This window comes from Physcomitrium patens, chromosome 25 (assembly GCF_059467195.1).
Source record: "Physcomitrium patens ecotype Gransden chromosome 25, ASM5946719v1, whole genome shotgun sequence".
NCBI lineage: Eukaryota > Viridiplantae > Streptophyta > Bryopsida > Funariales > Funariaceae > Physcomitrium > Physcomitrium patens.
The window spans coordinates 977,681-999,378 of NC_143434.1; the positions used below are offsets into that span (position 1 = coordinate 977,681).

At 36.7% G+C, this 21,698-nt stretch overlaps 1 protein-coding gene and 1 long non-coding RNA gene across 3 annotated transcripts; both read right to left on the reverse strand.

Moving 5' to 3' along the window:
* Positions 1-3,103: 3,103 nt before the first annotated feature.
* LOC112278395 (putative xyloglucan glycosyltransferase 9) lies at positions 3,104-8,709 on the reverse strand. Of its 2 annotated transcripts, none has more exons than XM_024511812.3 (7): positions 8,399-8,709; positions 7,180-7,585; positions 5,708-6,570; positions 5,156-5,464; positions 4,743-5,033; positions 4,486-4,599; positions 3,104-4,355 (listed from the first exon to the last, which is right to left on the reverse strand). In XM_024511812.3, exons 3-7 carry the CDS (start codon positions 6,407-6,409, stop codon positions 3,690-3,692), a joined length of 2,082 nt encoding a protein of 693 aa, XP_024367580.1. In that variant the 5' UTR covers positions 6,410-6,570; positions 7,180-7,585; positions 8,399-8,709; the 3' UTR covers positions 3,104-3,689. The 2 variants fall into 2 exon arrangements, with proteins under 2 accessions (XP_024367580.1, XP_090103510.1); XM_090247384.1 differs by having other exon boundaries at positions 7,180-7,588; positions 8,399-8,694.
* Positions 8,710-11,703: 2,994 nt separating this feature from the next.
* Positions 11,704-16,222, reverse strand: LOC141045023 (uncharacterized). Its single transcript, XR_012216899.2, has 3 exons — positions 15,628-16,222; positions 14,289-15,246; positions 11,704-13,583 (listed from the first exon to the last, which is right to left on the reverse strand). It is a non-coding gene; the product is annotated as an uncharacterized LOC141045023 (long non-coding RNA).
* Between the last annotated feature and the right edge of the window lie 5,476 nt (positions 16,223-21,698).

The following is a 21,698-nucleotide window of genomic DNA, read 5'->3' on the forward strand; positions in this document are numbered from 1 at the left end:
GTAAATAAATAACAACAACAACATGGAGATTATTTTGAACAAGGAGCAACCATACATACATACATACATACATACATACATACAAACAACAAAATTTAATAAAATGGTTTAAATTTATGATGTGCAAACGCACTCTATGATTAATTTATTAATATCAATATATATGTATTAAAATATTTTTATAATTTAATGATTATTTATTAATTAATTACTATTTAATATTTATTTCTAGAGGTACACAAACATATATTGAATAAATGAAGCCGTGCACGAATTGGGGCAAGGTGCGACGTGGTGGCCCCTCAAGGTTGCTACCTGTCCGCCCAGCACTCCACGGCAATTTGAAGCAGTTTTCCAGACCTGCCCGACTAGGCAGGGTCTTAATTTATTTGTAGGTGGCCCGCGTCCCGAAACAAAGAGAACCGATTTCATGCACAACCATGCCCTGCGTGCATGAACCTTGGGACACGTCGAACGGGTCGGGTCGGGTTGCGTGGTGGTGGGTGCCGGGGGGGAACCCGGCCCGGCCCTCTCTGAGACATCCTTTTGTCTTTTTGCGAACATCCTTTTGAGAATTAGTGTCTTCACAATGACAAAGACAAAAAGGGGGTTCACATGGATCGGGTCTTCTGGACGGGTTTCGGATCCCTTCCCGTCCAGTCTGGAATGTTCGACCGAGTCATACTCTCTCTTTACTGTGGGCGCAGTCTTGAATTTTGTGTGGTTTGATTAAATTAAAGTGAGTGTGAATGGAGTGTCTATGGGATAAGAGCATAGCTTTTCACAAATAATTTTTTTTTTTATTGAAAAATGCTCACGATAAAGGCTCTAACTTACAGACATCTAGAGCAGTTTAACAAATAATAGTAATACTAGTATTCTATTTAACAATCTTCAGTCTTTAGTTGTTTTGCAGTAACACACCAACAAAGTTTAATTTCTTTTTGTCGTGGAGAAATTAGTTTTGGACATCCTATTTTGTGTGTGCGTAAATACATACATACATATATATATATATATATATATATATATTATCACTCATGCAACAGAATTATACTTATATTCATTTATTTATTTATTTTTCAGATTTAAATCATAAATAAAATTATTTATTTATTTATTTATTTATTGTAAAAAAATCAAACATGGACTCTGTATTATATATATACTCTTAATCTTATATCCCTTATGAAATTCAACGTTGTGATACATATTTTTAACCTTCCATCATAGAGTCAAATATTTTCAACTAAATATATACTACTAAATTGGGTGCAAACATATACATATATGTACTTTGTCAATAGCTGAAATTTGATACTGCATCATATCCTTTTCAAAGAGTGTGGAATCAACGAGACTGATTTTCAAATTAATAATTGTTCACAATTAATTGTTAAATTATGATAAAAAAAAACAAAACACAAAAACAAAAACAAATGAAGGAAAAATAATCAATACAACAAAACCTACTTTCTTCAAAATTTCAATTCTGCAGCAAACCACAATCAACCCATATTTTAATTTGCAATTTAAATGCTTGTGCCAAGTATAAAAACTTCAAAATAATGAAAAATCGCCAAAAGGTCTTGATGTGGACAATACCTCTAGAAACAATAATACTGATAATAAATCTCAATGATATGTGTGGGCGTTTGTTCATCTTTAGTCTAGATCTAAAGACTTTTTTGTCGTTTGGATAACAAACACCTAATCCAAACAATAAATGTGGGCTATTAATCATCTATGGTCTAAGTCTGTACAGTATTCATCTTTTGAACAAAAAGATGCCACAACTAAAGAAACCAACTTTGATGACTCCAATTATGGACGACTACAATCACAAACAAAGGTACATCCCAACAATAAATGTGTGATTTTTATGCATCTCTGGCCGAAATCCGTAGAATGTTGATAGTTGAGAATGCCAGAGACCAACTTTGATGACTCCAATCACAAGCAAAGTCACCGAACTAAAGGAGGTGAGACGGCGTTTCCCAAAGGAAACAACCTCTCAACAGTAAAACAGAGGGAGCCGAATCACGTTGTGATAGCGGAAAGATTGGGGCTTGAAAAGAGACGCAGTGTTGATTTCTACAGTTTAACACTTACAACTAAAATTATATTTGGATAGCTTGCATGCCAGATGTCCAATTCTACAGAAAAGCAGAAGGTTGTCGATCAAGTGGCATCATGATGTAGAAAATTGTGGTCGACTTGAAGATCACCGCGCCAGGTGTGAGTTATGAATGCGAAGAGAATGCCGAGAAGATGATGTTTGGTGATGATGAGCGGTGCAGAGAGAAATGGGTTTTGTGCAGAAGCTTGTAAAGACATGGACCCAGTTTCAGAGTGCCATGCAAAGTTGGAATGAGGTCGATTGCTTCGCAGGCTGGTGTCTGCGATTAATGAAGGGGAATATGATCTTCTTGAATGTGGTGCAATTCTTCAGTTGAAAGGAACTTACAATCGTGGCAAAGAGCTGCGTTTCTTGGTGGGAAACGCGTCGATCAAAACCCGAGGTGCTTTTTTTTACTCAGGCCTGCAAAGAGCGCAGATATGTGGTCCGTGCACCCCGCTTTTGAACAATAATTCAAAGTGGAACCTTGACGTTGCAAAAGCTGTCGCGTAATTCGAGTTTCACAGGATATTCTCGGACTGCGTCACTTCGCACATTGTTATCACTATACCTTGGTGCTGCGATTCATTCGCTGCAGTCGAATATAAATTGAGACCATCAGCATCAAATTGCTAGCCAAATTGACTGGTGCGATGTGCAGTGTAGATTTGTAGAGATGGTAACTACAGGGCAAAAGCACCCACTCTTCAGTGCATACAACATACACACATGGTGCGCAGATGTTTGCCTATCAGAGGATGCTTCCTCTACGGTCAAGTAGCACGTAGTCTCCAACATTTTGAGGTTTCCTCCATAAATCCTATCCACAGTTTATCAATATCTCATAACCAGTCAATAATTGCAATAATTGTCATACTCACAAGAGTCTGAAAAAACTGCGGATATTATTGCTATGAGACTATGAAAATTGCACGTAAAATAATAACCGAAGCACAACAAGCGAAGGAGAACGACAGAGCATGGTGAGATTGAATCGTCATGTTTATTTCTTGGGTGGAGCAGCTCGAAATGTTGACGAGTTGCAGCACCGCTGAATGTAGAAGCATACATTACTGGTGTTTAGTTCTGACACCAACGACTGATGGTTTATTCACATAAGCCCAAAGCGCAATCCGTAGTTAATATTGACTAATGCTAGCGCCTGTCGTAAAGGCATCTGAATAAATGTATTGGCTCAAAAGAATGGTCTGACGTTGAAACAACTACTAATAGGGTGCAGGCTTGGCCGCGACGAGCGTACCCAGCATGGGCTGGCATACCCTATTGGCTTGTCTCCCTTTGCCTCCAGCAGGCCGCGCAATGAACACCTCAAGCTCCTACCAATGTCTACCTAATGTGCACAAAAACTTGACACTTCAGAACCGCTCTGGAGCATCAAATGCAACTGCACCTGCAATTGCACAATCGAATCGCTCATCCTTCCAATGTGGCTGCACCAAATTCAGGGTTGCTTGCGCCTCCTGGGACGTTTTAATACGGAAGCAACCCATGATTTGGGGCAGACACACGAGATTTTAACAAGGACCACCCACTCAATGATTTACACAATTCAGCTCACTTGCTCCCCGATCAGGTCGAGCCCGACTACGAGAAATGAGACACCCTGGAAAAGCAAAAAGTAGAAGTGGAGCCCGTGCTCTGTCAGCAAACTCCTCATCGCAGCTGTGAGGAGCAAGCATGCTAGTGCAAGCTCGTTCCAGTACAGACGATTCTTTTTCTTTTTCTTCAGAGAAGGAGCAGCGTTTGGAACAACTACAGCGCTGTCCTTTTGCACTTTTTTTAACGCCTCAAGACCAGATTCCGAAGTGACACGATTCAGCTTCTGCAGCTGGTCTTGAGGTTTAGAATCTTCAACGCCAGCCAGCAGGTCTGCTTCTGACGTCCGACCGGACTTCTTTGTCACCACCCACTCCAGCGAACTGCTCAACTGCAACAGCCCGGATATCATGGCTTGAAACTTCGTCACCGACATGGTGTTCTCAAAGAGTAGATACGGTATCAAAAATGGGAAAGACTTTGGTGACGGCAGAATATTCATAAAAGACATCACCGCTGGAATGTAGCAAACAACCCACACTGGCAGCTGGGCTTCCGGTACAAACATCGTCAACGGTAAAATCACGCAGAACAGCGTAAAGGAGTAAAATGGCAGAATCAATTTCCTCAGCAAGAAGAACAGGAATATCAGATTTGACTTCTGTAGACCCGTCACCTTCTGCAAATCCAAACCGAACACGAGCGTAAGAAGACCAATTCAAAGACCGTACTCGGCAGACCTTGCAGAGTAATCACCCAACTAAAACCACGCAACAGATCAGAAGGATCGATGTGCTACAGAAAATCACCTTGGACTTAATGATATCTGGAAGACACAGGCGGAATAGTTGCATAGGACCCGAGTGCCACCGGTGCTGTTGCTTCCTGTAAGCCTCGTAAGATTCCGGAAGCTCACACAGACACTACAATCCATACACGATCGGATCAGAAATGCAATGGGAATGTAGAGTCATTACGGCCATACACTCGCAACAACGTCAATTCCAGATGCCTTTAGTAATATAACAAATCAACGTAAGAGAAGGGTGCTAGAGCGAAGCATTACTCGAACATCGTTCAGGAAGATGAACTTCCAACCACAGAGATGTGCGCGAACTGCAATATCCATATCCTCCACAGTTGTGCGATCCATCCATCCGCCACAATCTTCCAATGCACTGATTCGCCAAACGCCAGCTGTGCCGTTGAACCCGAAGAAATTCAAAAAGTGTCCGTTCACTTGCTGTTCCACCTCAAAGTGGAAGCACAAATTGATGTTCTGTAGCCTCGTGAGCAAGTTCTCGTCCTTGTTTACAAAAGCCCATCGTGTTTGCACAAGACACAGCTTCGGCTGGTCCTGTGATCAGAATCAATGCCACCGCACCCAACCGTAAGCTAGGTTTTCCTTCAATATCTGGTCAGCAGTAACATAAAATTAAAACGAGAACTCATCTTATTCAAAGCGACGACGAATGATACCTTGAAGTGTGGCATAGAACGCTTGAGGAAGTCAGCTTTCGGTTGGAAATCGGCATCAAATATCGCCACAAATTCATAGTCTCTCACATAGTCACACTCCATAGCTGACCTCAAGTTACCAGCCTTATATCCTGTGCGGTTTTCCCGATGCCTGTAGACAATGTTCACGCCCTTCAGTTGCCATTTGTGAACCTCGGCTGCGATCAGCTCCTGTGTCTCCACGTCATCCGAGTCGTCAAGAACCTGCACCAGCATGCGAGTTCTCGGCCAGTCTATTTGACAAACAGCAGAAATTGACTGCTCGTACACCTGTCGCCATCAACAATCGTCACGACATCAAATTCTATGTCCGCCCAAAATACACCGCCTTCGTCCCTCTGTATAATGAAGTGGGGAAGAAAGAAAGAAAGAAAGATGACCTAACTTCAACTTTTCACTGAAGCATAAAAAATGCTCCGAAAATTCATTAGTAACTCCAAAATGCAGTGAGGCGCTTCCACAAATGTAAACGAATGAGACATTGTAAAGGTATCGGTCGAACAAATTAAGCACCTCTCGTTCATTGCACATGGGTATTTGAATCAAGACCATGGGGTAGCCTTTGTCAGGCATCTCGGGGTCATCAGACTCAAACGATGGATTCGCCGGAATGGGTTTAATCCCCCTAAATTTCACGTACATGAACCCCATAAACTGCGTTATTCTGTCTGCCGACTGGATCAGAAAAAGAACTATGCAGCTGTCGGCGGCAAGTTGCAGAGCTGGACCAATGTACTGCAGTCGGATGACCATCCATCCCATGTAAATAGCATGCGGCAGGTTTATCAGATTGACACCAGCTGGGGGGGTAAAATGCCATCCAAGCATGTGAGCGCCGTAATCAATGCCCAACATCACAAGCGCAGTGACCAAGAAAGCCCTGATGAACCTGTAGAGTTTTCCCTTCACAGGTTTGTCAAGTTTCACGCCAGATGCTTTCGGGGCAATTATACGATTCTGAATAGCAGACAACAGCGTCCACAGTCCTGTGGCCAGATATGCCACGCATCCAGCTGCTCGATGTGCCTTCAATAGCAACACCCACGTCAACTGTTTCGCGTTCTTGTTCCTCCCTTTGCCAATTTCGCCACCTGACTGGGGAGGGCCGTTCAGTTCTAACATATCCCAATTGGGATTTTCCATTTTAACTACAACGGGTGTTCCTTCGTGCTCCTCCTTGGACCACCAATCTCCAAAATCAAACCGAGGAGCCATTGATTCGTAGTACCAGGAGTGCTGACCCCTTCCGGAACTTGTGGATTTGGGACAAGTTTAAGAGAACTGTGAATCGACGACTGCAGCCAGCTCTATATCATTTCCTGACGAAACATATATAACATCCCTGAATTCTGGACGACAATGGCAATCTCGCGAATCTGTGCACAAAGCAATCACGACTTGAGATGGAGTACATTCACAAAATAGGTGACAGCATGACTATCTCATTCGAGACCATTATTATTGTGGAATAAGTGCACACCAAAGTTAAGGAAAAAGGAGGCAAATAAACATTGCTTCCATTTAATCTAGTCTCCACGTAAAATTTCTTACACTTCGATAGGAGATTAGTTGGATGTGGCACGGGTTACCTTCCCGAGGAAAAACCTCCATAAACACCCATTCTTGCTACTTTTACCCCTATTTCAGGTCAAGTCTGAGGAACAAGAGTCTCATCCTAGAAGAGGGAATTGATGACCACAGTTGTTTGACTGCAATCGGCACTCGCTCAAAAATCTGTTTGATTCCACAAACGGAAACAAATTGCAAGGAAGCGTCCACACGATAATAATGTAAACGGATGTCTAAGATGCAAACGACCCCAAGTAGGAGAGACAAACATTGCAATTGCCGGCTCGAAATCAGGATTCTGCACGAGATAATACAATACGGATCCAGCCAGCTTGAGTGGACCAGGAGCGACACAAGTAGAGCCGCAAAGAATTTCAACAATTACCGGAAAAAAAATATAACAACGTGGGGCTCACCATTAAGGGCCAAGCAGCACTGCACATTTCCGCGCACTGAATCCCTCGTAGTCGTTGCTGGCACTCGAAATCGGAAACAGTGTGCTTCGTGCTTGACTACTGCAACACCGCCATCAGTGAGCCCGAGCAGATCAGGTGCCGCAGAACAGAAACAGTAGTGCTAGGTTGATGATGCACACTGACGGCGACGTCAGAGGAGGTGGATCCAAGGCCAGTGAACTCGTCCACATCCAGATGGATGAAAAATGCGTGTCAGAATCGACAGCACTGGATTAACATCTGACACAGATGCAATGTGTCGAGATCCCTAACACATACGCCGTCTCAGCTGGTGGTGGTTAAAAGACGTGAGATCGTTAACAGCATCAATGCAAACCACCACCAAATGCTCGCCTCTGCGTCTCACCTGCTGTCAATACTCGACGAGAGGCCAAGTCAATGATGAGAATGCAACTGTCGAATCTCGACTCTTGAAGGAAGCGAAGCTTTGACATGGTGAAAACGCTAGAATCGGTCTCTTCAAACACTCAAAACTACCACATTGCCATTAAGCACACTGTTTCCGATTTACACTGACACACCAAATCCATCGCCAATGATCAAACATGTTACCTGATTACCATCTGGTTTCATGAAGAAAAATGAAAGATATACGCACGGCGAGTATGCACATAGTAATCAGTGCTCATTTTACCCTCACATACGAGACCCATATTCGCTAACTACAGTCGCACACAAAGGAGAAGCGTCAATGCTGGAAGAAATATACTCCAGCAATAATAGTGTCAAGATATCGTATTCCCAGCCCTCGAATAGACCCAATGCAGGTGCTCTAGAGGACACTATCCAAAACCAACTCTCAACTCCACCGCTACAAACAAACAAAAGTCGAAAGTACAACCACCTATCTCAATCCATCACATCCCATGCGGCCGAAACCCACTACACATCCTGTCAGCTGCTCTCATAGACATTCGCACGACCGAACCTACATCTAACACCACCTTCAGCTCCAAAACCACTCGAGAAAAAACCAAAAAAAAAAAAAAAAAAAAACAATTACCCCAAAAAAAAAACCAGAAAAAAAGTCTATGCAGCACTCTTCATCTCACAAACCCACAAGAGACTCAGTTCACTCCTCCCCTCAGCTCCTCGCTGACAATCTCTATTCACAGGAAACACCCAAAATCCACGCAGGTGGAAATGCAATAAAACTCACCTCCAATATCTCAATCCCAATCCTCCAGCGTCATGTTCCCTCCTCCTCTTCTCCCACCTTGAGACTCTCCCGATTATAACAAAGATGGAATGCCACTCCAAACCAGGCACTGAATGAATCCAACTGAGCTTGGAGGCAGCAATCTGGGACAACCCAGGCACACTAAGAAACGAGAGGGTGGAGGGAGGAATCAATCAACTGGCGATGGCAGAGAGAGAGAGAGGAGTCGGGGAAGGGGAGAGAGAAGTACGCAAAGAAGTGAGTGAGGGGCCGTGTCCACAGCCCTTGCACAGCTCACAGTAAGTGCTTACCCTCCTGCCTCTTAGCACAAGCTCGCCACTGCCCAGCCTTAGAGCCCTGACCCTACCGCCGCGGAAAACCCCAGATCTCATCCACGGAAACCCGGTGCTTATGTCTGACATCGAAATTCATCCATCCGTCGCACATCCAGGAGCAAATGGGGGAATCGCGCTATTGTCTGCCATGTTGGAGCATCTCGTGGCTGCCACGTCGGATCTTCGTCTCTCCTTTTGGGCTATATTTGGCTGAGCTGGACTCTCGTCTGGGTCTGGGGCTTTTTCCACCTCTACTTTTCCCATTATTCTCTCTTTTTTGAATTCCGTTTGTTGGGGACGCAGCTTTCTACTTTCGTATGATTATTTTTTAATTTATTTTTATCCTATTGTTTTGTTTGAAATCGTTACTGTAGCATCATATGGGAATTGTTACATCGATTTTTCAGCTCCATTTTCCATATGCAGAGTATCTAGAATTCCAGCAATCTAGTGGTTCTTTTTAGAGAATGATTTTTCTGTTCCATAATCAGAAGAGAGCCATGGCCCTCATGAAAAAAAAATGGTATTTTGTCGGAATATTCTATTACGTCTGGAAAGCAACCAAATGCACCGGAATCACATGGGAAACAATGGAAGTTAAATTTTATTTTAACCTATCTTATAACAAAAGCGGTGTGAGATATTGGCCCCCATCATCTTTCTATCTCTCGTTCCCTGTCCTTCCCTCTATTTTTATGCAGATGCTTTTAACCACTATGGTTTCCACTATGAGATGTCCAAAGGAAATTCCAGGCAGAACTGTTGCACAGAGACACTGGCCCTTGCTTGAACAGAACTGGTAATTCCCATCTACACAATACTTTCAATTTGTTTGGTGGTTTTAAAAATTATGCCACCTGGCAAAATTTTAGGGAAATTTTTATTTAAAAAAAAAACAAAAAAACATAGTTCTAAAATTACAAAGTATGAAAATTTTAATGTATGGGTGTGGGATGAGCAAAGACATTCTATGATATCCCATTTTTTCTCACATATTAAATATCACACTAAAATGTCTGTAAAAATCTCAGCTATTTTGGGAATGTATATTAATTGCATTGTGAACATTTGGGTGCATGCATATATGTATGCACAATATGAATTAGGTGTATTAAAACTATTGTGATTTGAAATAGTGTTTTAGTTACATAACATTCTCCATTATAGTCATTATGTTGATCCACAGTGAACATGTTTGATGGAATGGCTAAGTAACATTGTAACACCTTGTGAGCTTCTCATTGTGAACAATAAGATAGATTTGTTAGAAGAAAGACAATTCAAAGTAATATTGTGGGCCAAATCCATGCCTATACTCAAAAAACCCTAGTTCAAATGGTAGAAAAAACACAACCCCAAAATAGAGCACACATACTATGAGGAATGATTGACTTAAATCATTGTGGAATACTCCAATTTTAGACGCACACATGTGTTGCACACTTAATGGGTAAATAAACATAAAACAAGTAAACAAAGATTCAAACTCAAGCACACAAAAGCTAATGTTCCACATTGTGTGGAAAGTAGGCAACAATTATTCATTAAATATATATATATATATATATATATAACTTGTCTTCCATCCAGGATGAGAGGTTAATGGCTACACCACAACACCCCATGTTTATACTTCACTCCCAATGCCCCACCTCCTTAAATAGTTTCTGAAATATTTTTTTGATCTCTGTGCTATGGCTCTAAGTTGGGCTTCCATTTCTGGAAAATTATACATCTATGTAAAAACTTCATCAAATGCAAAGTTGGTTTTTGTAAGATAATAATTTAATGTTACTTTCTCTAAACCAAGAGTCTTTCCTAAATAAGTATAGATTTATAGACATCAAGAGGAGGGGGGGGGGCTACAGAATGTCATGCTCAGAAGCTATTTCCAGACCAGCTAATTTGATGGGGAGACATTATTCAGGAGATTGTTTGATTATGGTCATTTACTGATTCATACAAACATACATATACACACACACATATATTAATTTATATATATATATATATAGCAGAGCTCCAATCCCCTTGGGGTATGGCTGAAAGGGAGCTGTAATCCAGGGGAGTCTTCAGCCATTTGGATGCAGCATTGAGAGAAGAGGAGATTAGCATTGAGGAGTTGACTTTGGCAAGACCCACTATTCTTCTCAAGTCAATGCCCAGACCTGAACAAAGCAAAGCACCCCAATAAGGCCTTTTCAACTGGCTTGAAATTAGGTTTGGTGGCTCTGAATTCTACTACACAGTCATGAGAGACAGGAGGGAGCTGGTCCCAATGCTGCTATGTGTGTCCCAGCACTAGTTTGAAAATGCATGCCTGTCAATGGACTCATGGAATGTGTGTGTGAGTGAGTGTGTGCTTGTTCTGTTGACAATTTCTAAGGAAAACTATTAACTTATTGTTCCTCAAATTGTAATTCATTTGTATGTTGAAATTTTCTATGTGCTTATATTCAGTCATTTATGCTTGGAAAAAAGAAATATACTTTTTCCTGATATTGTACTGTGTTCTTCACATTTTTGCAGTACAAATGTGAAATATATTTGTACTGACCTGATCATTGGTTTGTTGTAAGCAGATTAATATAAGATGTAGAGGAAATAACACTTGAACATGTCACAATATCATACTTTGTTATCATGTATTCTGTTGAGAGTGTTAAACTATGTTGTTTCATATTCCATACAGTTTTGATAATATACAAACATATATATATATATATATATATATATATTTATTTATTTATGTATATAAATAATCCAGGTTGATTAGAGATTAATAGGGACTTTATTTTATTCTGAGTTCTCCTACACTTGTGTAAAAGATTCTGAAAATTTAACCATGTACTAAATTGCATAATCACTAATCACTGCAAATAGATATTTGCATCTAATTTCCAAAAAGAGTTTTATTTTTTTTATTTTTATTACCATAATATCATTATTATTATTTATTAAACTCACATTATATTTATTTATTACAATTTAAATTACGTTAAGTTTTGGGTGTGTTTGCTACTATTTTATTGCAAGTGGTCTTGTTTCAAAAAACAAATTAAAGCATGTTATGCTTATTCAAATAACATCATTTGAGAAAATATTGGAAACACCTAGAGTTGAAAGATTATAGAAGATGAGGAATTTTGCAATTGTAACAACAGCTTTTGATCCCCATTAATTCTTTTTCATGTGAGTTTATTCATTTAGATTTTATAATTAATTTGTCTTGGACAACCTTATGCCCATGTTTTTCATAAATTATTTAAGCATAACCATCTTTTGAAACATTTTTGAGACCTTAAGAGTTCAATGCCTTTATTGATGATGTGTAGTGCATTTTTTGTTGAAGAGATCTTGACACTTTGGGGGGGGGGGAGAAAGGTGAGTGGCTGCAAGTTCTAAATTCTTTAGGTGGTTGACCAATCAACCAATCAAATGTTTTAAACCTTGTGGCCTCTCACATTCTCCACTGAATATAAAGCACCTTATCATTTAATTACACAGCATTGTTTTCTAGCAAAGCATTGCAATCCAAATGCAGTTCAATGCAATCCACACAGCATGCACCAAAAACAAACGTGCATTACACCCACTCAAAATTAATTGATTGGGTAATTCATTTGCAATGGACAAGGTGAACACCAATGAAATCAATTGCAAACTACAATATAAAAGCCTCCAATCGGGTCAAAAGGAACAAATGCAAAGGCCACCCAAGTAGGAAGGAAGGAAGGCCCTCCATGCAACCGATTTCCACCTCCACAAAAAGCACCACTTGGAACTCACATCCATCAATACAATAAAAGCAGAGATATATCACCTGTAGATGGGGCATGACTTGCAACTATTGCTTTGATGGCACTTGGGAATGGGGGAAGGGGCTGTAGGGTGGAGCCGCTCATACTGGACAGGCAGGGTGTGGAGTGAGAGAGGGAGAGGAGAGAGTGAGCACAGGAATACTGTGGTGGTGTGGTGGTGGAGGTGGTTGAGTAATGCCAATGCTGCCCATAATTGGTCTTCTGGAAAATAGCTCTCTTGTCCTCTTCTCACCAGGCTGGGTTGTTGTGGTAACCCCTGAGCCAGGTCTCTTGGTGGGGGGTCCTTTACATGTGGGCTCCATCAACCCCCATAGTCTCTCTTTTGCTGCACAATGAGCCTTTGGTACAGTACTCTCTCTTTCCCTTCCCAGACGGGTTTTGAAAGATGGATTTCCCCTTCCCCTCTTCTGCCCAAATGTACCATTTTTCTTTTTCTTATATATATATATAGATAGACTTTGAAATGGAGTGATTTGCTGTTTAAGAAAAGTCATCAATTACTTCTAAACTTTGGCCAACACCATCTCTACCATGTCACCATATGCCATGGGTGTGGGATTTTCACTTGTATGTTCCTTTGTGTTTACTTTGGTTTGTTTTTGTGGTCATTGGCCTCCATACCAATGCAGACACCATACTAATCTTTGATTATGGAGCTCAGTGAATTGGAACACATGGGATCCTGTTGTGGTATGAATAATATATGATACTTTTTCTTTCCATGGACTGGGTGTTGCATTATTGGAGAAGTCACAAGGCTAAAGCTCTTTCATGACAGCAGTGTTGCCAAGCTATTCTAGGTTGAAAAAGAGGTTGTGGTTGTGGCAAGCCCCATCAAATGCGGAGCAAATTTGTTAAGGAAATGGTAAACAGTTATTGGGATTTCCTCCTGTGTACATCCTATAATTGGATGATTTATTTGATGAAGGCTATGTTTTGTCATGAAACTTGATGTTTTATTTTAGAACAATCCAACTTAATATCTCCTATACTCTTCAGATTTTTTATTTCCTTTTTCTCCGCTTTTTCCTGTTAGAAATGGTCATTTTTGTATTATTTACAATATGTGGTGGACAAACTGTTGGAAAGTATACAGTCTAATGCTTTAGTCCCTTTCACATGGAAACCAAAAAATAATGAAAATAAAAGAAAATAAAAGTATTATTTATCTGAAGTTCTTCTGTGAGAATGAAAAGGTTTAAACTTGAGCTCTGTGGAACAGTTCCAAAACAGTATTTCAACCATTTCTCAACTTACAAGAACAAAAGAAAGTAAAAACAGTTTGTTTATGCAAGAGAGAAATCTCATACATAGAATCAGAATGGATGGAGGTAACCTTTTGCTGTCCAATAGTTATTAATTACATGCATACTATGTAATGTATTGTAATTGCTGTAACATAAATAAATAAATAACATTGTCTGTGGAACCATGATAAGCATCATCACAAACGTACTAATATTATGTACTTATATCCTTTTGGCATACTTTAGTATTTTAACACTGGACATTTATGACCACTGAACTTTTGGGGAATGTAACCATATTTCAAGTGAATTTTGTGCAAAAGCAAGGAGGGTCAGTCAGTGGAGGTTGGAAATAGGGAATGAATAAATTGGTTATTTTTATTTTTATTTTCACAGACAAACATTGCAGCTCCTTTGGGAATCTTGGTTTTTTAGGGTTGCCATGTCAGCAGTGCCAGAGAAAAGGAGGCTGAAAGGGTATTTTTGCCTTGATTGAGAATGAGGGTATCCTAAGTTCGCATCAGTTTCAAGGCTTCCCTTTGGGCTGTTTCCAACACATTATTATTGTGGGTTTGTCTCCCTCCACTAGAGACAAACAATAGCAGAGCCCTCCTCCTTAGCTTACATCCTCAAAACCCAAGTTGAAGTAATCAAATGTAAGTACCCACCATGTGCAAATGTCAGTAACAAACTGACTAATCCTAGAATGATAGAATAAGGGGATTAAATGCTTCCCCATTCAATGATATCCAGTAGCAGTTTTATCTTCATTTTTCAGTTGGCAACAAATGTTTGAAGAATGAGCAGCTTGTTGACAGAAAAACATTTTGTGAAATAGCCAGTATTCATTGTATTAATAATCTACAACCAGCCCTGGACTTCCTCAACCTTCAAAAGGAATGCTGTATGCAGATTTCAAGGAGTTGACCATGCGTCTCTCGTATGTTTGAATCCACTCTAACCTCAACAGCAAGCCTTATTGTTAACCACCTTCTCACAAACTACTACAATCATGCTCTGCAACAGGGGACCCTATTACCATGGAGTAGAGAAAATGATTATGTGAAGTCGATCACCCTTATCATTTAATTGGACTAGTAGTGTTTCGGTTGGTGATCTTGAAGCCATGTTTACGAATCCTAGTATACAAGTTCCTGTTCTTTCCTTAGATTTTTCTTGCACAAGGAGCTTGAAAGCAAGCTGCTTTCTATTATTATTATTGTTTAAATAGAAATTAGCTGATATATACCTGTAGGTGGAAAGAAAATCCAATGAAATTTGAAGTCTTTTTTCTGTCACTTTCCCTGCCAGCATATTGCTTTTAACCCTCGACCAACATTTTGAAAACTTTAAATTGTTTGTTTGTCATTGCTTTGCCCACATTGGTAACTGCTGCTGAAAACTTCACTCTTGATGGCGCTGTTTCTTCCCCAGTGGTTCATGACCTTTGTAAACAGAATGGAAAATAATAATTTAATTTAATTGGAATTTTATGTGTTCAGCATTCGAGTGTTGAGATCTTTTAAGAAATGAACAGGGTAAGAAATGATTCTACCTATATATATATATATATATATATATTTAAAATCCTGATTCCCAAAGAGAAATAATTACAAAACCCTCCCAAGTTAAACAAAGCAGATATTGAGCTTTATTATGTTAATTGTGAGAGGATCTGGGCAATAAATGCCATGTAGCAGGTGGGTCGCTTCAACTTGTGAGTATTTTTAGGATCATGATGCTTGACATGCACTGAATATCAACAAAACAAAAAAAATGCTCAATCGTATATTGAATGATAATAATAGTGAAATTAAATTAGAAACCCAAATCCGTCCTCCACGTGTGCGCTCCATGCGGCGGGCGTGCTTTGTGTAGTTCCCTTCTCTTCATCCAGAAGCCTGTTAACTAGGGGTTCACGGCCATGGGCTCCATCTGGCAATGGGCACTCCCCGGATTTGCCACTCCAACAGCATAGACACAACAAGTGGATCTCCATTTGGCCGCCAAGTGGTGAGTTGCGATTGCATTCCTCAAACCCTAATTTTAAAATTTTCGCAGCCCTGGGTGTTAAGTTAGGTCTTCTCATCTTCTTGCCCAACTCTCAGTTCTTCTTCCTACTTCCCCTCAAAAAGACCTGAAATAATGCTTTCTGAATACGCCCCTAGTGATGCCTCCTCCAATCTTAGGTTTTGATGAGAACCCACTTTTTCCCATTTTATTTCACACCCTGCGAAGCTGATGCCAGCCAAGTCCACAGTGGGAACGACGTACACTATTTTATCCATAGGGTGAGAGCAATGAGGATGCTGTGGCACCAACAGTTAGACTCAATTGATTCAGTGGACTGGAGCCTTTAGCATGTCAATCCCCCTTGGGATTGTACTAAATAAAGGGAACACAGCAAGTAATTCATGTCTATATTACTCGGAGCACAGTCTTATTAGATTACCCATCAGGGGAAAATCATAAATAATGCAACTAAGCTACCTGGACAAACTAATCTGGTGAATCCGCCACTTCAGTTTTATTCACGTCTGTGAGGAAATTGTGCATCACAGATCAACGGAAATGGGTATTGGATTCTGTAGGTGAGTGATTCTCTGAGAACCTGTAAGAATGGCAAAAAAAAAGTCCCCCCCCCCCCCCACCTCGGTTCCTTGATTGATTGCCATAGCTGGCCATTTCTGGATTCTACTAGTAGAATGCAACTCAAGAGAGCCTTCCTTTATCCAGTGTGTTCCTGGTACCAAGTTTTATGGCTAGCAGCCAATGAGAGAGAGAGTCAGAGACAATGGGACTGAATCCAATCTAGTTGGCAAGTTGGAGGACGACGATTCCACTCCGAATTGTGTTCCCCTGCGTGGCCCCCCCCCCTGTCTGCCATGAAAGGAGGGACAGCCATCAGACTCATGCTGGCAGGAGAAATGAATGAATGAATGAATACGTTAATGGATGAATAGATGGACGATCATGGATGAAACTGTGCTTGCCATCTCATATATATATATATATATATATACGTACATTCATATAGTGATATTTATACAGGAGCTGGACATTCATACAGCAAGTGATTGGGTCTGGGGAAATTCGTGTGGCTCAGTCAATCAATCAATGAGTGAGTGAGAGAAATACCTCTTTAGGGTTTCAGAAAGTAGTAGAGGATTTTAAGGGCTTGGCTAAGGAAATAAAGCAAAGTATGTATTCACAGGTGTAAGTTAAGCTCCTTTGCCAATGTTACCAAACCAAGGGTCAATAATAATGGGGCTGCTGCATGACTTCTTAAAGTCTGCATGTTGATGTAAATCAAATGCAGCTCTAGTTCTTTTTTTCCTCTGTGAAAGGTCATAGAGTGTTTATAAAGTTTTCCCCATATATTCATTAAAGCTGGAATTACATTATATATATACACATAACAACTTTGTAAACTCATATAGACATTGTTTTGTTACTTGTATTGTATATCAGAAGGAGAACAAGTGAGATGATTCAACTTCATAGCATATCAAATAAAAGCTTCTAGAGGTTGTGTGGGTATTGTTCCTATTTCAGTGTTTTAAAGCATAGTCTACTTCTTATTCACATGTTTGAATTCCTGTGTCAATTTATCAGTATTATTACTTAAAGAAAATGCAGTGAATGGCTGCATTAATTTGTTATAAATGCAAAGAGAATATTGTCTCATATCCTCATTGATGTCAATGTTCATACTTAGAGTAAAATTTTGTGGTTGTAATTAGTATTGTCTTACATAGGATTGAATCCACACAAAAGTGTGACCTCTGATATAAGCTTTTGTGTTTTTTGTAACAAACACATTGTGTCACAAGCATAAAATAGCATACACGTATATATATATATATATATATAAAGAGAGAGAGAGAGAGAATCAACATAATTAGAACTTGTGATAATTTTTTCTTTTCTTGTGTTTTGCAATAAATAAAATAAGATTATTTACAATCTCTTTCAAATGGCAAAGTGTCTACTTGACTGCTTTCAAATGTTAATTTTCTACAATTATTGTCTGATTACTCACTGTACCTACAATAAGCAAGAAATGCAGCCTAATATACACCATTGCATACATGAGAGTTCCTATTGCACTTGCATAAAAAAAACACTTAATATTTTCTCTCTCCTACCTTCAATGCTAAAACATTGTGTTGAAGATAACAAAAAATTAGATGCAAAAGGGGTGTTTATTAAATTGATTTTTTCTATGCCAGAGCACATTACTGATGTTTTAATATACGTTTTTTTTATGATATCTAAGGTCCGTGTTCTCTGTACTTGCTGCAAATATTGATTCTACTAGAGAAATTTACATATTTTTATATTAAAATGTATACTGAGTTGCATATTTAATATATATATATATATATATATAACCAATACAATGTAAACATACACTATAAATATGGTATAATCATATGTTAGTATTTTAAATTTGTTTGAAATATGTAGATTAATTAATATTATTGTAAGAGTATCATACATTTATTATCATCATCATTGTATATATATATATATATAATTTATTTATTGTTTCATTGTTTTAAGTTTTACATGTTAAGTCAATTAAAAAATATAATTTTTTTAAAGATAATTTTATTAAAATTTAATATTTATTCTTAAAAGATGATATATTTTTATATTTTTATATTATTTTTGAAATAAATAAATAAATAAATAAATACGTAAAAAAATCCATTTTTTATTAGAATACAGAAGAATGTTCAGAATACCGAAGAAAGTGTATTTTTATATTGTAGAAAATCTGAACTACTACTAAACATTGTCCGAAGAAGTATTATAGTTATAATATTTTCAAATCGTGACTAAAAACTAACATATTATGCCATTAATTAAATTTGTCTAACTACTACAAGAACTATTAAGTTAAACTCTTAAATAACATCATCTTCTGAAAATTATTTTCTAAATCATCTTTTGCTTACTAGTATAAATGCAATTTTAATTAAAATTTTTGGAGATTTGAAATTATTTATAAAATAAAAATTAAAATATATTTATTTTCTTCTAATAGAATAGTCAAGCTTTCCAAAATTCCCTTTAGTATTCTCATCACAAAATAAAATATTTTGTATTTAAAGTATATTTAATATAATATCTATGAAAAGTATGATTAATAATTTATTACATCTTGAACTATACATAGATATCTAAGCTTTGATATCATAATTTTTTACTAAATTTATATATGATTTGATAAATGGTATCCTCTATTACATCTAAGGTAATTTTGTTTTTTTTTGTTCTTTTTTTTTAAAAAATTAAGTAATAATTAAACATATTTTCGTTTATAATATACATAGAAGTTTAATCTTTTGTATAGTAAAATCTTAAATATATAATATAATTAGTCAACATGAAGAAAACATATATAAAATTGAATTCAATAAAATTAATTGGAATGTATTATTTCAATTTTTTTTTTTTACATATCATTTAACATTTTGATAATGTTTAAAATATTCTTTGGATGATATTAATACAAAATTTAGTATTATTTTGATTTTGTATATTTTTATTATTTCATACTAAATGTTTTAAAATACATATTTTTTTTTTTAATAAAGCAGCACATATAATCAAAGTAGACTAGTTTGTTGTTTTTTAAAAGAAAACATATGTTTCTGAAAAAAATAGGTGGGCTTAAAGTTGGATAATACAATAATTTATTCCATTCAGTTTTTTGACTTAAAGCTGATAAAGGCCCAATTCTTATTTATATCATTATTAAGTTACATAAACAAAAAGAGTGTATAGATAATATTTTCAATTTTTCTTGTTGTTGATTTATTAATATTTGAGATTTATAATATACTATTTAAATTCATTTTTTAAATATAAATATATATATATATATATATATATATATATATATATATTTCCATGTTTATACACACACATATGTATCCACACTAAAATATAAATGAAGAAAAATTCATTCATTTTAAGATTTTATGGGCAGCTTGTTGCACTGTCTGTGCAATGTATATTTTTACATATTTAACGTATGTTATACATATATTTTTTGAAAAATAGAATTGAAAATTTATTTATTGAGCCTTTAATTGTAAATAATATATTTCAACAAAGAAATAAAAGTTAGTGAAAATATACAAACAATGTTATAATATTTGTTTCTATAAAAGCAATCATTATCTTTTACCTCATGTAAAAATTTCAACTAATATAATTTGTGAAAATATTTAGATTATACGTTTAGAAAGCAACTTCCGAATGTCTTTTTATTTTATTTAGTTTGATTTTCAAAACATTATAATTTCCAAAGGTATTGTTAATGCTTTAATAGTTTATACTATAGCCACCATCCACCACACTTGAGTAGAGTTTTTAGTAGTGCCATCACAACTTACCATCAACCACATGCCACTCACAATCTTTTTCAATGCTAAATATGAATAAAATAAATGAGAAAAACATTTATATAATTATATTTATATTTATATCATTATTTTAATTAATTAATTAATTAATTTTTATTTATATATTATATTATATTATTATAATTATTTTATTAAATATTTTTGAATAAAAAATATTTTATTATTTACTAAAACTTTAATAGAAATTTTTTTTTTTATTTATAAATTTGTGATTAATTTCACCAATATTTTTTATTTTATTTACAATTTGATAAAATATAATTATATTTTTTTATTATTAAATCAAAAACACTAAAGATACACAAATATATATATATATATATATATATATTTATATATATATTTATATATTTATAGAATGGTAAGTTGTCATGGCAACAGCAAAAAACTACCAAGATATTAGAAATATCCAACTTCAAAGGTTTTAATAAAAACAGGAAATATCTATGAATAAATATACTTGATATGTAGGTAGACTAGAAATCTCTCTCTGGTTATGTGTGAAAATATACATGTAAAATGAGGTCAAATATTGCCCCACAAATACCATGGTGTTTTTTTTTTTTTTTTTTTTTTTTTTTTTACAAATTCATGATATATTTTTTCTTTTTTATTGGTAAAATCAGTCTTCACATCTCTACATGTTTTGATCTTTTGGTTACAAAGCTACAAAAACAGTCTGCCATGCATTAGTACATGTTGTGACAGACACTCACTCCTTACGACATCTCCCTTATAACAGTCAATTCTGAACAATACACAATACCCACATAATTCAGAACCCATGTAATAAATGTACACACATTAATGCTGTATCTACAACATTCAGCAATAACAACTTTTTTATTTTTATTTTTTTAATTTTTTAATTTTAATTTAATGCTGCCATCCCAAGCAGAAAAAGTTAGAGGACCAACCTTTGCAAATGCCACAAGTGCCTCTCTAGTCTCCCTCTGTACCAAGGGCATTCTGTTATTAGTTTTAGAGCTTAATTCTGAAACCACTTATCAACCATTTCTTGTGCAATTTGCCCCATTACATATTTGTTTATAGTATTTTAATGTATAATGTCATCCACAGTTGGTACTTGCACTGCACATTTTTTTGGGTTTCTAGGCTACCTATTATTATACAACCTGATATCTATTTCATCAAATTATTTTAGAGGTGTATCAGTATCATGATAAATTATATTGTATTGCATATTGGTGTAGATATGACATTGATAAGATGGTAAAGAATATTTGATTTAAAAATAAAAATTTAGCATTATTTAATTGAGAACCTTAATAAGTAGAACATTGAATAGTCTTATGTTTTTGTTTTCAGCAGATAAACATATTATTAAAAACAAATACAGTTAAAAAAATATATATCTATTTAATTACTTCATGTTGAATGATTCTGATGCAAGTATTGGTGTTAGTAACTCTTTTCGTTGATAAAAAATCAAATCT